General features: G+C 39.0%; 1 protein-coding gene across 5 annotated transcripts in view; it reads right to left on the reverse strand.

Moving 5' to 3' along the window:
- Positions 1–822: 822 nt before the first annotated feature.
- The window catches only part of SDCCAG8 (serologically defined colon cancer antigen 8), a 115,910-nt gene continuing 103,931 nt past the window's right edge, over positions 823–12,801 (reverse strand). For 2 of the 5 annotated variants that reach the window (XM_026081913.1, XM_026081922.1), the window contains exon 17: positions 11,745–12,785. In XM_026081913.1, the coding sequence (XP_025937698.1) occupies positions 12,311–12,785 (475 nt within the window). In that variant the 3' untranslated portion in view covers positions 11,745–12,310. Of the gene's footprint in view, positions 1,149–5,996; positions 6,081–8,103; positions 8,231–11,741; positions 12,786–12,801 lie in introns of those variants that run through there. The other 3 variants (XM_026081930.1, XM_026081939.1, XR_003256052.1) reach the window with 3 other exon arrangements.

The raw sequence follows: 12,801 nt of genomic DNA on the forward strand, positions 1-12,801 counted from the left end.
TGAACCACTAATAATTCTTAAAATATAAGGGAATGAAAGATTTTGTCCTACAGTAAATGGTAACTTATTTCATGTGTTGTTATTCCTATTTTTGTTCCATATATGCCTTCTCATTTTATGTGTTCATGCTGCCTAAGGTAGCCTTATTGTAGAGGAATTGGTTTTTGCACTTTTTTTGCTTTATCAGTGCAGTTCTGGAACTGGATTGATATACTGAAGGTACTAGATGAAGAACTTTTTTTTTAATATACTTACTGTACACTAATTCAAGAAAAGATTCAGATATGTTCTTTCTGAAACAGTCTAGTACTTGGAAAATAACTTTTAAAAACAGAACTATGAAGTTAAGCAGCAAAAAAATCCTCGAAATATTTTGAATTCAGTAGTTTGAAGCTGAGTTCAGCTGATGTCCATCCCTGAGACAGATAAATATTTGCAAACGGCAAAGTCGTAGAATTACTTGGGTCATGACAGCCAGGCACCTCATTCATGTATTAGCCCTCACTAAAGGTTCCTTTGTCTCCAAAGCTTTATAGAGTGAGCATTTTCAAGGGAAACCTTTCCTATGAAAATTATTCCACATGATCTGGAATATTTCTATCATTCTTATGTTTTTTCTGATGGTTACATAGTTGTTAGAACTCTCACTTTTGTGTGAAAGTGATGAATGTTATGTAAAAATAAAGTCCCAGGTAGATTCTGGTAATGAAATTATAAACACAGGGCCAGTGTGACTTGCGCTTACAGTCCCCTCCTCCCTAGCCCATAGACACACTTTCCCTTGAATGCAGAAGGACACAGCCAGGAAAAAAGAATCAAATTAAATTTATTAATTAGAATTTCCATATGTAAATAAGACACAAATGTTATTACAAAAATAGATAAAAGTATTTATAAAAATTGTGCAAATTATGAGTGTCAGAGCTGTTACAACTGGATTGCAAGTCCAGCCTTTTCAGAAAAGTCTTACATTAGGTGCCTTCCTTGAAATTTGGTAGGCTAGTAATGTTTCCAAAGTATTAGCATTCTGTAGTTAAAAAAAACAACTACAAATCAGTTGAAATTAATTAGCAAGTGTGTGTCTGCTGCAAATGTTGCTTTGGGTGAGCTTCAAACAAGGCCAAGTTGCAGACCGGTACAGAGGAAAACTGAAAGATAAAGAAAGAGATGAGTTTTGAAGTAGGCTGTGGTCTATAGAGTCGCCTGTGTTTTTGATTTGTGTCACTTTGGCCTGGGGGTGAGTTCTTAGAAAAGGAGGACATAAATGGTTAAGAACGGGGTCCTGCTGGGTAAACAAGCGCTCTTGCAAAAGCCGGCACTTCCTGTAGCCCTGCTGTCCTTGCTGCTTTCTAAGATCAGAAATCTTACAGGTAGCAAGAACAAGAGGTATTTGAGTTCTGAAAAAACAACATCTCCATGAGCTCCAGACATTGCTCATGTTTAGCAGTAAATAACTGAGCTCTTGTTTTGGGGCACGTCTAAGATCCTGCCCCTTCTCCTTTCCAGGAAAGAGGAGGCAGGTTTGTGCCAGAGGCTGTTTACTGTGAACTGTGCAGAGTGCAGCCAGGGCGGGCAGCTGTATCAAAACAGGAAGCTGTCTGTGTGCTGTTAAGAAACCTCTGGTGGGAAAGCTAATTTGTCATTTTTAAGGTCTTGCATAGCTATTGTTTGTGCTTCCTCAGTAGCACTTCAGGACTTAATTAAGAGTGAAGCATTAAACTCTATTGGAGCTGGGGTAGCTACCTAGAATTAAGCAACTGGAGTTCTAAAATTTGAATTGAGAGAGGTAAACAGCCTCAGCACTAAAAATAAACTTTCTAATTTGGCTGGTTTTGCATTAGAGGACTAAAGGGTTTGTTTGCTTTAGTTTATATAAGGTAATTAGGGCTGAGTTAAACAAGGAGAATTTATGAAGCTGCAGTTTACTAATGAATTAAAGACGGTAACATTGTGCTTCTTTCCCCAAAATACATGCACCAACATCTCCCATCAGCTGCTACAGTTGGAGTCCCTCAGCATAGTGCAGGAAAAAATGTCCGCAGAAGGACTGGGGGTTAAATTCAGTACCTGTGACTGGTTAGTGGGAGTCAGAGGAAACCTCCTCCACGCTGCATTAACCCTCTACACATGGCCAGCATTAGAGTACAGACAGAAGATTTAAAAGGCAAAAGAAATACCAGCTCTTGAAGAAGTATCCTGGCAATTGTTGCTGTTGTGGTTCCTTCAAGAAGTAGCTTGTGGCAGTCCCACTGATGATAGCCCAGCACTTCAGCACAATTCTGTCTCCACCAAATACTAAAACTAACATGCCCAGCTATAACCTGAGGTATGGATATATATTCCTTTTAGGTGCCCCTTTTCAGACAGTAGCACTTTGTATCACTCACTTCAGAACACTTCGACCCCTGAGATTTTATTGTCAATATGCCTCTAACTGAAAAGCTGCCATCTTTCCTTCTTGTCAGTCTACCTAAAGCAGCAAAAAGCTTTTCATTAGCTCTACTTGTATGTGTGTTAAACCAGTTGGTACCAATATTTCTATCCGAAAAGCCTCCAGGGTGCCTATATTTCTTTTTATCACCACAGTCACTCCATGTTAATGATTTGCAAGATGCTGAACCTCAGCCTGATTGATGCAGTAGTCATTTCTCCACCTCACTACAGCAGGGCACCATTTGCTTAAAAAAAATAAAGCACAAATACTGGCAAAGTCTCAGTGTGCCCAACTATACAATAGCGATGCTAAAGCAGTCATTTGAGAAGTGGGATCAGTTCTCTAACTAAAGCAACTTGAATCCGTTACTCTTAACATCCAGGTAACTGCTGAATGATCTGGCCATTGGATATTCAGGGACAAGGGCCTTTTCAGTCTTAACGTTTTTCTTTCGTGAGCATACCTCTGCAGCACAAATTGCTGGAGTTCACCCTACACCTCCTCCCCTCAGTGGCATATGTTTTAACTTGGTGGTCGGATATTCTTATAATGTGCTTCTGTAAGTAGTAAAACCATTGAAATCTGAATGTTTTAATCACTGTCGATCATATTTATAATGGAGGAAAGGGGAACCACTAGACTCCTGCTCTGTTTGGTAAGAAAGCATTCAGGTGGCTTAGTCACTCAAGTCCTCAGTTGTACCCAGCGACAGCAGCAGGCTCCACAACGGCTGAAGAGCTCAATGGTGGGTGCTGCAGCACTGAAGTGTTCATGTGCAGCCCAATATCAAACGCAGCTCTAACTGCATCGCTTCCATTCATAGTTGACTTTTAATTCATATCACCCCTGACTAAACTCCACCTAATGAGTAACAAAGTCCTGCTTTTCACCTGTTTTGATAACTGTCTGTGGAACGTCACTGGCTGTTACAAACAGCCAGCAGAAGCACTGTTTTTGTGCATTAGAACTATACTGCATCTCACCAATAAATAACCTAAGCAGCCCTCAGTTCTGCTGAAGAACAGCTGAGAGCCTGCTAAGGATCAGCCTCAATCACTTCTAACCCTAGAGATGGAGCGACTGCTCATTTTCTGGACAGTGAGCTACCTTTCTGTAACATTTAATGAAAAAAAGCATGAATGGGGCACTTGAGAGAACTTCAAGCATTGCATTTGTGGCTGGGAACCCACTGAAAATTCATGCTCAGGTAAGAGAACAAATTGTATCACAGCTCAGGAACGACTGTCACTTTGGCAGTCCCTCACACTAAGCAGCTAGAGGGGTGAGGATGGGAATATAGTAAAGGGCAAGTACATTATAAGTTCTGTTTAGAAAAAGAGTGGTGTGCTCACAGATACGTTTACTGAAAAATAGGACATCTGTAAGGAGGGAGCAGACGGTTTCAATGGCACAGCAATACAGAGAGCCTGGGGAGAGCGCAGATGCCTGCCAAGGACACAGGCTAGCTTGCACGAGGAGGTCTTCATGGGAGGAGGCAGAGTAGCGGCATACGCCGACAGACCTAGTTGGAGCTAATCCCCAAGGTCCATAGTCTGTCAGCTAGTCTGCACTTTCACTGCCTCAGCTGGCCAGCAACCCCTTCCGGCAAGCAGAGCCTGCAAGGAGATTATATAAATCGGGACAAATACTTATTTCCGTAAAACTGATGGGCACCAAGAGCAATCCTGCAAATGAGGAGCTTCCCAGCTTTCAGGAACCTAATCACACTAGATGGGCAGTGCTGAGGCTGCTAGTAATCTCTCTTTAGATGTTTGTTTGCTATATCATGGTATTCTTATTTAATAGCTATATAGGGTAGGAGATAAATCTCTCTCATTCTCCTGACTCGGAGCAATTTGAAATGTATGAGAGACTTTCAAAGGTTGAAACGCAAAACTTGACTCTTTCAAAGACTTTGAAAATCAGAAGTGTAAATTCCATAATTGATCTTTTCACTACCTTTAGATGCTCATTTTTAATGGATCAGAATATGTTATGAAGTATGCCATCTATTAAATAATAGTGCCATCTATTAAATATTAGTGCAATGACTTGACATTGGCATATGCTGTGTGTCARGCCAGATTATTGTAATGGTCCTTTTTAGCCCAATGAAAATGAAAATTAGTGCGAGCATCTTCATTATGTTGTACCCATTACTGCATTAAGTTGGAAAACAGAATTTCACTTGTTTGTTTGCTTCTCTGGGGCTATGTCTACAGCCTACTTTGCATTTTAGAATGAAAGATATATAAGAAAAGCTTGTGAAGGACCTGAATTGGAGAAATATTAATAATTAAACAAAAGCTGTGCTAGTGCTGGGGAAGGGTGTGGATAATTGGAGCTTTCTGCTACGCTCTGGCTGYGTGACAAATATTTTCCAAGTAAAGATGCTTAACTGAAGATGTTGAAGCCCAAACTTGTAGGCAGATGGTTATTCTGAAATAATATTGAGCTACTTTCAGTARTAGGAGAGTTAACTTGTTATTTTAAAAGCATGTAATTCATTCCTGGGAATGAGAAAGATGTTTTTAAATATTGTGGTACTTGTCTTGGTTACTCCTTCAACAAGGATGCTAAAAGCCTTTAACTCATGCTGCCTGTAAGGGAATTCAACATGTGGCTGGATGAAGTATTTTTTATAATGGCTTTTTTTCATTCACTTAAAAAAAAAAAAAAAAAAAAAAAAAAGGATTTTTTCCTTACATTGTCCCATGAGTTTTCCATGAAAAACAGATTCTCGTAACACCCCAGAACATACTAGGACTTCTTTTTCTCTTTTTTCCTGCCCTCCTCCTCTGTCCCCCCAAATACAGACAATATTAACATTGGAAACAAAATGCGATGGAAATAACCTGGGTTTTGAGGAAAAAAAGCCATGCAAGATACATTTGGTCAGTGTTTTTTCTCTAGACTAAATTCATTAAAATATATGTGGCAACTTTAAAGTCTTGGACTTAAATTACAATTAAAAAACAAAAAAAGAGTTTTGACAAGGCAATAGGACCAGGTATATACTATGCAGCAGTACYGTCATTCCAACACCACCTCCTCAACTACAATTATTTATATAATGTTTCTTTCAACATGACACTAAGTTTTTATGATTCATTTTAGAATTGTAGCCTTTCTGAGGAAAATAGAGAAGCTTCTGCTTTCTGAACACAAAAATACTACTGGAAGTGACAGAATTTAACCAATTCCAAATCAAAAGACAAACACCCAGCATTTGTCTAGCCTAGCCCCAAAAGTACCTATGGTAAAATTCGAGTGCTAAAACTTCCCACCTTACTAGGTGCCCCCTTCTCCTGCAAATTAAATCTGGAAGATATTTTTAGAAAATCTGCCAGGTAAGTCTGTCTTACTTTGTTTTGGAGTGCTTTTTCTAAATTTTAAAAAGTACAAAAAAAAGTCAATTTCAAACCAGAAATGTTTCAAACACTTTCTTCTCCCCTTTTTTTATCCTGAAGTGTTTGCCAGATTCAACCCACATCTGCAAATAGTTTTAGTCCTTCTTTCCTCTCCCTCCCCTCTCTCTATATATAGTATATAGAAAAAATACCTTCTTCTGCTCATTTCTCTATCCATCCAGGTTTTTACTTGATTCCATCTGTGTCTTGTTTGAGATCTGCATCCCATTTTTTTCCTGAAATATGCAACTGCTGAGTTACTGGTGGCTTATGTTCCAAGCTACAACAGCAAATTTAGGTTAGTGTATTTTACATAATTTTTWAAGGTATGATTGGTATCTATATAATTTTTAAATATTTTTAATAATTTTTAAAGGTATGATTGGTATCCATATAAAATTGACTATAAAGGAGAACTATTGAATAATACAGTAAAATGCGGAATATGATGTAACCTTCATCTTTGAAGATAGTTCTGCAGTTCTGATTGTGTTTTTTTTTTTTTTATTTCTACAATAACAATATATATCAATCTGTAGTTAAAATCTCCCATCTTTGGTTTTCTTAACACAATTGTCTGACTTTCCAGGCAGCTCTTTTGGGCTGAATTCCAATTCTCAGAGAATCAGAGTTAGTTCCTTTAAATAGCTGCAAATAGATTCTTAGGACTCATTTTGTTATAATTTTTAAAAATCATTCTTTTTTTCTGAGCATCCTCCAATTAAAAAAAAATCCTCTGGAGCACAATTAGCTTAAAATGAACATATAAATGAAGAAAAAAAMCAAAGTTTTCAACAGTCAAATCTTGATAGCATTATATTACCTAAATGATTTTCTTCTCCTTTTGTATGATTTCTGTATTTCTGCCCAACCTTATAAAAGTCAAGTTGCTTCCAGATAAAATAGATAACCAATAACAAAATCCCTGCGGACTATGTAAAGTCTTGTCACCTTACAGAATGTGCTGCCTTTAAAACAGAGGAATTTTCGTTTTCTTTTCAGAACAGCAAATGCTCTTAAAATAGCTTATAGAAAGAATACTATGGTTGCCCTAAAATTTGCCAGTAGTTACTACATGCTGATAATCTTACAGTATCTTGAGTTACCAGGTTTGTCTACTACAACCAGAAATCCTGTAATACCAAACATACATACTGACATGATTAAAAGCATAACAAAGTACGGATTTTGTTCTCCTAGGTTAAGCATCTTGGCATTTATTAAATCCTAAAGCTAAAATGCTTATGAAAAACAGCATGATTTAAGTATTTTGAAGTTCCAAAACATTCATTTTCTTTTCACTGTTAAGTATGCTGCTGGACAAAATTTTTCTCCACTGAATTTCTTTGGTTACCTTAACAGAACTCCAGTTACTCTGTGCAAACTCATTAGTCTGCTGTACTCATAAGTTAGATAACATCATGATATGGTTGAATTAGTTAATTCACTTTAGTCACAGAAACAAGGGGTTTGATTGTTTGACAGTTTACTGAAAAATCTCATTCTGCACTTGTTAGTTTTCAGAAAAGGAAAGGAAGGAAAAAAGAGAGAATGAGAATGAAAGAAAAAAACAAGGAATCGGTTCTCTCCCTCATTTGCAAAGCACTGACTGATTGAAGAACAGTGGCCAAAGAAGAAAAAATAGAAAATGCAGCCCATGAGGATCTGTAGCTTCCTAGAGACCACCGGAAGCAACAGTCAGTCCTGCAAAAGATGCAGTGCGGTGATTAGTGCTCAGGTAGATTAATTTCAATTAATTGAAATTCTCCATCTCACACTTGGGTGAAGGGTTCATGAAGCAGCATGAATGATAAATGCTATTTAAAAATAAAGAAACAAAGTCACCAAGTGGTAGGGGGACTTAAGCCTGACAGATGTCAGAAAGAGTTCTTAGAAAATACCAACATCAAGCTACTATTTAAATGTTAATGCTTTTAAAGAACAGATTTTCATCTTCTCTGAAAAAGGAGCACAAAATCTGATAAGAAAGCTAGGAATTGCCAACAAGAATTACTTCTGTTAACTGTCACTTCAAAACCCTTTCCTACTTTAGTTTAGGTTTAAGCAGGACTCAGGTCCACCTACTATTTTCCCTGCCATCTCTCTCCAATTGCATGGAATTATTTCCAGTTTTATAAGGTAATGTCTTATTAAAAATAAACAAAAAAAMCAAGCAAAAATAAAACCAGCTGAGAAGAGATTTGACTCTTAAAGCTGCAGAATATTTGCCTAAAACTTTCTTTTCTTTTGGCATGGTACCTGTGTTCGCAGAAACTGCACCTCTTCTGTAAGCATCTGCTTCTCTTTGAAGAGCTGATTCTGTTTGTTGAGTAACTCCACTAGCTGCTGGGCAGTGGTCTGGCAGTGCTTGTCAAGCTGGTACAGCCTGGAAAAAAATAGATGAAAGGATTGCAGTGGATCTGCAGTTGGAATTTGCTGCCGAAGCTTTGATGTTTGTACTGGCGGGTGCAGCTTCCTGATGACTGCACTCGGGCTGGTGTTGTGCTGAGACTAAGGCATTAGTTCCAGGGTGGGCATTCAGCACATTTTATTTTGACGCTTTACATGAGCACTTTTAAATGTTTGCACTTCTAATTTAGAAGCCTTGTCATGACGTGATAGCAAACTGTTTTGCCATTAAGTGACATCAGTTAAAGATCCCAGGACCATATCCTGACATGTGTAGCTAAGCAAGCTGTGCCTTGCACTCCTCTCCTATAAAAAGGCTGCCATGAGCTCAGCGCTGTTCTCAGGGCATTGCAGGGAACGTCAGTCAGCACATCTGCACACTCCATATCTACTTAAATAACCAGCTTCCCAGATCATATGCACTCCCATAGATTACCCAATTGCCCCAAACCCCTGACAAACTGGACCCGGAGTGACAAAAACTTTTGTTTTCTGTCTACTGCTCTTCATAACCTGGTCAATGTTCCAAAACTCATTACAGAAAGCAACATTTATTTAACCCGTTAAAACAAGCTTAGTGTTAATTGAGCATGTCAGCAGAGATCTCCGGTACTAAACTTTTAATAGTGTGACAGGGATTCCTGGGGAAGGACATAAAGAGCCCATCACTCCAAAAGGTCCTCATCCAGGGCTGGAAAAGAGAGGGACCAAGCTGGTGGGTATGAAAAAGAATGTTGTTTACACTTGAAAAACAAAAGCCCAATTTACGACAATCAAAACAGTGCTGGAGACAAGGCAAGGCTGCCTTTATACAACCAGTAATGCTTGTTATGTCCCCAGTGGCTGGTTATTACTCTGTGATCCTGTCATGAAAAAGGTAAAAAGTCTGCTTGGGACCAAAAATAAGCTGGAAAATTTGAAAAATAAAGACATTTCATTTACTCTTAAATGGAAATGTCTTTAGTTAGAAGACTGCAGATATATTTGGAGCTTCTTTTCTTCAGATATACATACCATAGATAGAAACCCATACATCTAAATACCACTATGCACTTGGAGAGCATGAACCAACTTTGGAGATGGCTATTACCAAGTTTTTGTCAATATTAATTCTGGATCTAAACTTTGCCCTTGCCTTTTTTAGAACTATTTCTTGTTCAACATATAGAAATACAGCTTCAGCTGAACAAAGTGTTTATGCTTGTCTCTCTTATAATCTGTGGTTTTAATGGAATTAGTTACATGTTTACAATAAGGCATGTGACTTTCTGAATCTTACTACTTTCAACTCCATGGAGTAGTTCTGACTTGTACAGCTGTCAAAACTCAGCTAAGCTACTCATTCTGAATATTCATGTTCTTTAGCAGGATTGTTCAAATAATAGCAAATACCCCCAACTTTCTTGATAAAAAGCTAGTAAAATCTAGCTGAAACTAAATTGGCAAAATCTAAGTCAAAACCAGTATTTACTGACCTGTATCTGTCAGTCACTTTCTTTGAAATCAAATGCAATGATCCTGTAGTAAACGTTTTGCATGGACATGTTTCATAGTGTCCTGCTACTATGTTAATACATCTCTGCAAAAAGGGATTTGAGGAGCTTCAGGACCACGTACTGGGGACCAGAACAAAACTAAACGCAGCTAAGTGCAAACAATAACAGCTGGTTGTAAACTTCCAATGAAGTAAACAAAGACCATTTTGGCAGTATAGAATGTTCTTCTAATCACGATTTCACACTCCCTATATGTTCCAAACTATAACGTGTTAATACATGAGCTTGTTTATTCTTCATTTCCTTACCAAGTGTGATTTCAGGACTGTGGAACTTCAAAAAAACAAAACAACCTCCCCCTCCAAAAAATACCCCTACCCTTGTACTCGTTTTGTTTTGTTTTAAAGATAGTTGTTCATCCAAGAGCATTAGATTGCTTCCAGTGCAAGAAGAACGGTATTGTTTGCTGGAGGCAATGCAATAGGGCTTCAGACTGGAGATCAGAGTTCTGCTTACTACTTTGCCATGGATTTAACTTGAAGAAGATATGTAATCTTATTAAACCTACTTATTTGTAATAAAGATATTTTCCAGTCCTTTTTATAGAGCACTTGCTACTTTATAACAGTACTGGCAGGGATGTGTAAATGTAAAGTGCTGTCTTCAGACAGACCAAGGAAAGAACTCAGTGCTATACTACGCAATTTAGAGGTYTGAGGCTTTGAAAACTTCTTTGCTTGAGGTTAATCATCTGTGATAGTACAACAGCCTGGCTCAACAACAGTCTGAATTCAGGTCCTTAGAATTTAATTTCTGCTGAATTTGACATAAAATCAATAAATTTCCATTATGCTAGTCTGTTTTAAAAGCAGTTATATGCTCTTTGAGAGACCCTTTTGCACAAAATTAATATTACTGACAGCTAAAGACATAATAGCTAAGTACTGAAGACCCTCAACCACCATCTTTGCAGTAACACAACGAGCTTTGTCCATTAGTAAGGCAAAGCCCATTTTGGAAGCAAGAGCAAATAGCAGTGATGAAGTCCACAAGAAGGCCTTTCCCAGATGTGTCTCTTCTCTTGCGAGGGGAAGGTTCCAGTGGAAGAGCCACCACTTCAGTGCAGGAACATACTCCAGTTCTGGCACACAGACAGAAATCATTTCCAGCTCATATAAATTTTACATCAAAACAACACATTCTACTAGAACTATGCCTTAGTGCTCTTTATTGTAAAGCTCTATATGCTATTTGATCATGTAAAATGTAATTCAGATAAGCTATTGTAAGTCAAAAAGTCCTTAATTATTGAAATATTACTCAATTATACTTTTTTGTTTTGTAAATTTACCACCCACCGTGTTACATTTAGACTGTCATTTGAACAAAGGTAAAAGGATGACACAGACACTGAACTGGGTTTTCCTAGCAAGCCACAACTTGACTTCTGTCATCTGTATTTATCTCTAGTGCTTGAGAACAGGGTTAATAACGACCCCAGTTTTGGGTCATGATGGATAAAGAGGGAGTAGATCTAGTCAGCGCAGATCTCAGTCCATGACTTCCCAAATGCTGTCTGCCAGTCTGCTCTCCCATAACCGCTGCCAAGCTGGCCCTTGGTCTGAACTCTGGGACTACCAGCCTGTTCCAGTGCATTTAGCTCTTGAGGACAGGCTCTGGGCCCTTTCACAATATCTGCTATTACGTGTGACACGTGCAGCACAACCACACATTCCCATATGCATTGTATCTGGCCTGCCTGCTGATCTCGTAAATGATTCAAGATGAGAAATGAACAGCTCCACCCACACTCACTGTACTTCCCATATGTTACAACTGCACATCGATGCCTGCCATCATTTTTACAACTGGGTGACAGAACCTTCTGCACGTTTTGCTAATACAACTGAGTGAGGCTGTGCAGTCACCAGGTTCGCTTCGACAACGCTCCTGACCAGGCAAACATCCTGAGCGTCTGAGCGACCATACCTCCTTCCCTATACTCACCCTCACTTCCACATTAGTTAATTTTTCCACCAAAGTGGCAAGAATCTCCCAACTGGCATGTCAAGTGACTGCTGCTCCTTGGCCTGGGAGTGCTGCAGGGTAGGAACCGACTCCAAACTCTGTCATGCTACTTCAAGGCACAGGTTTAAGAAATGTACCGTGTTTAAAGAGTTGCATTTGGACTACTTACCGGATAACCTGACACTAAGGGAGTAGCTTCCATTTAGCAATAATAATTAATACACTTAAATTTTTTTTTCCATTAACCATTCCAAACCAAAATTCCTATTTCTATATGGAGGTAGGCAAGAGGCTGCTTTGTGAGACAAGTACAAGCGGTTCCACGGAAGGAAAACAAAACTGAGGCATCATAATCTGTAATGAATGCTTTAAGGTAAATGTTTCACCCTAATCCTCAATCCTTGAAGCTCATATGCAGCTTTTGCCTAGAACGGCTCCAAGCTCCTGTGCTACTTAGTGCTGCTTGTGCCACAGCCTGCAGAAGAGCACATCTCTCAGTTTGCACAGCAGTAACATTTGCATCTAAGGTTAGGCTAGACCCTAACCTGTCCAGAAATTACATGGAAAGGGATATGTTTTGTAACATTTAGACAAGTATAAGCAGACAACCATTGCCAGGCCCTACACAAACTATGTGAAACATAAGGCACGCAACAGAGCTTTGGCACCAAGGTGAATCCCACCGAACAGAGTAAACTTCCCCTACATTTGACAATAGAAAGCTGGACTTGAACTGTGTGGCCTACGGACAATAGAAAAGCTTCTTTTTTTCCTATAAAGATGTGCTGCAAATCCAGGGGCATCCACAAGGCTCTAGAAACAGGCACACTGAGGGGTCCCTGCCCCAGGCAACTCACAAGCCCATGAATCCACAGGCAACTATGACCAGTGGAAGGAAAAGCTGATACAACCTGCCTGTACTCCTCTGGGCTTTCAAGTTTATTTGAAATAACTGAATACGCAAGGATCTGTGGGCAGCGTCCATCCATCCAGAAGTGGGGATCAGTCCTGGAAAAAGTAGAGG

This window comes from Apteryx rowi, unplaced genomic scaffold (assembly GCF_003343035.1).
Source record: "Apteryx rowi isolate R43461 unplaced genomic scaffold, aptRow1 scaffold_117, whole genome shotgun sequence".
Lineage (NCBI taxonomy): Eukaryota > Metazoa > Chordata > Aves > Apterygiformes > Apterygidae > Apteryx > Apteryx rowi.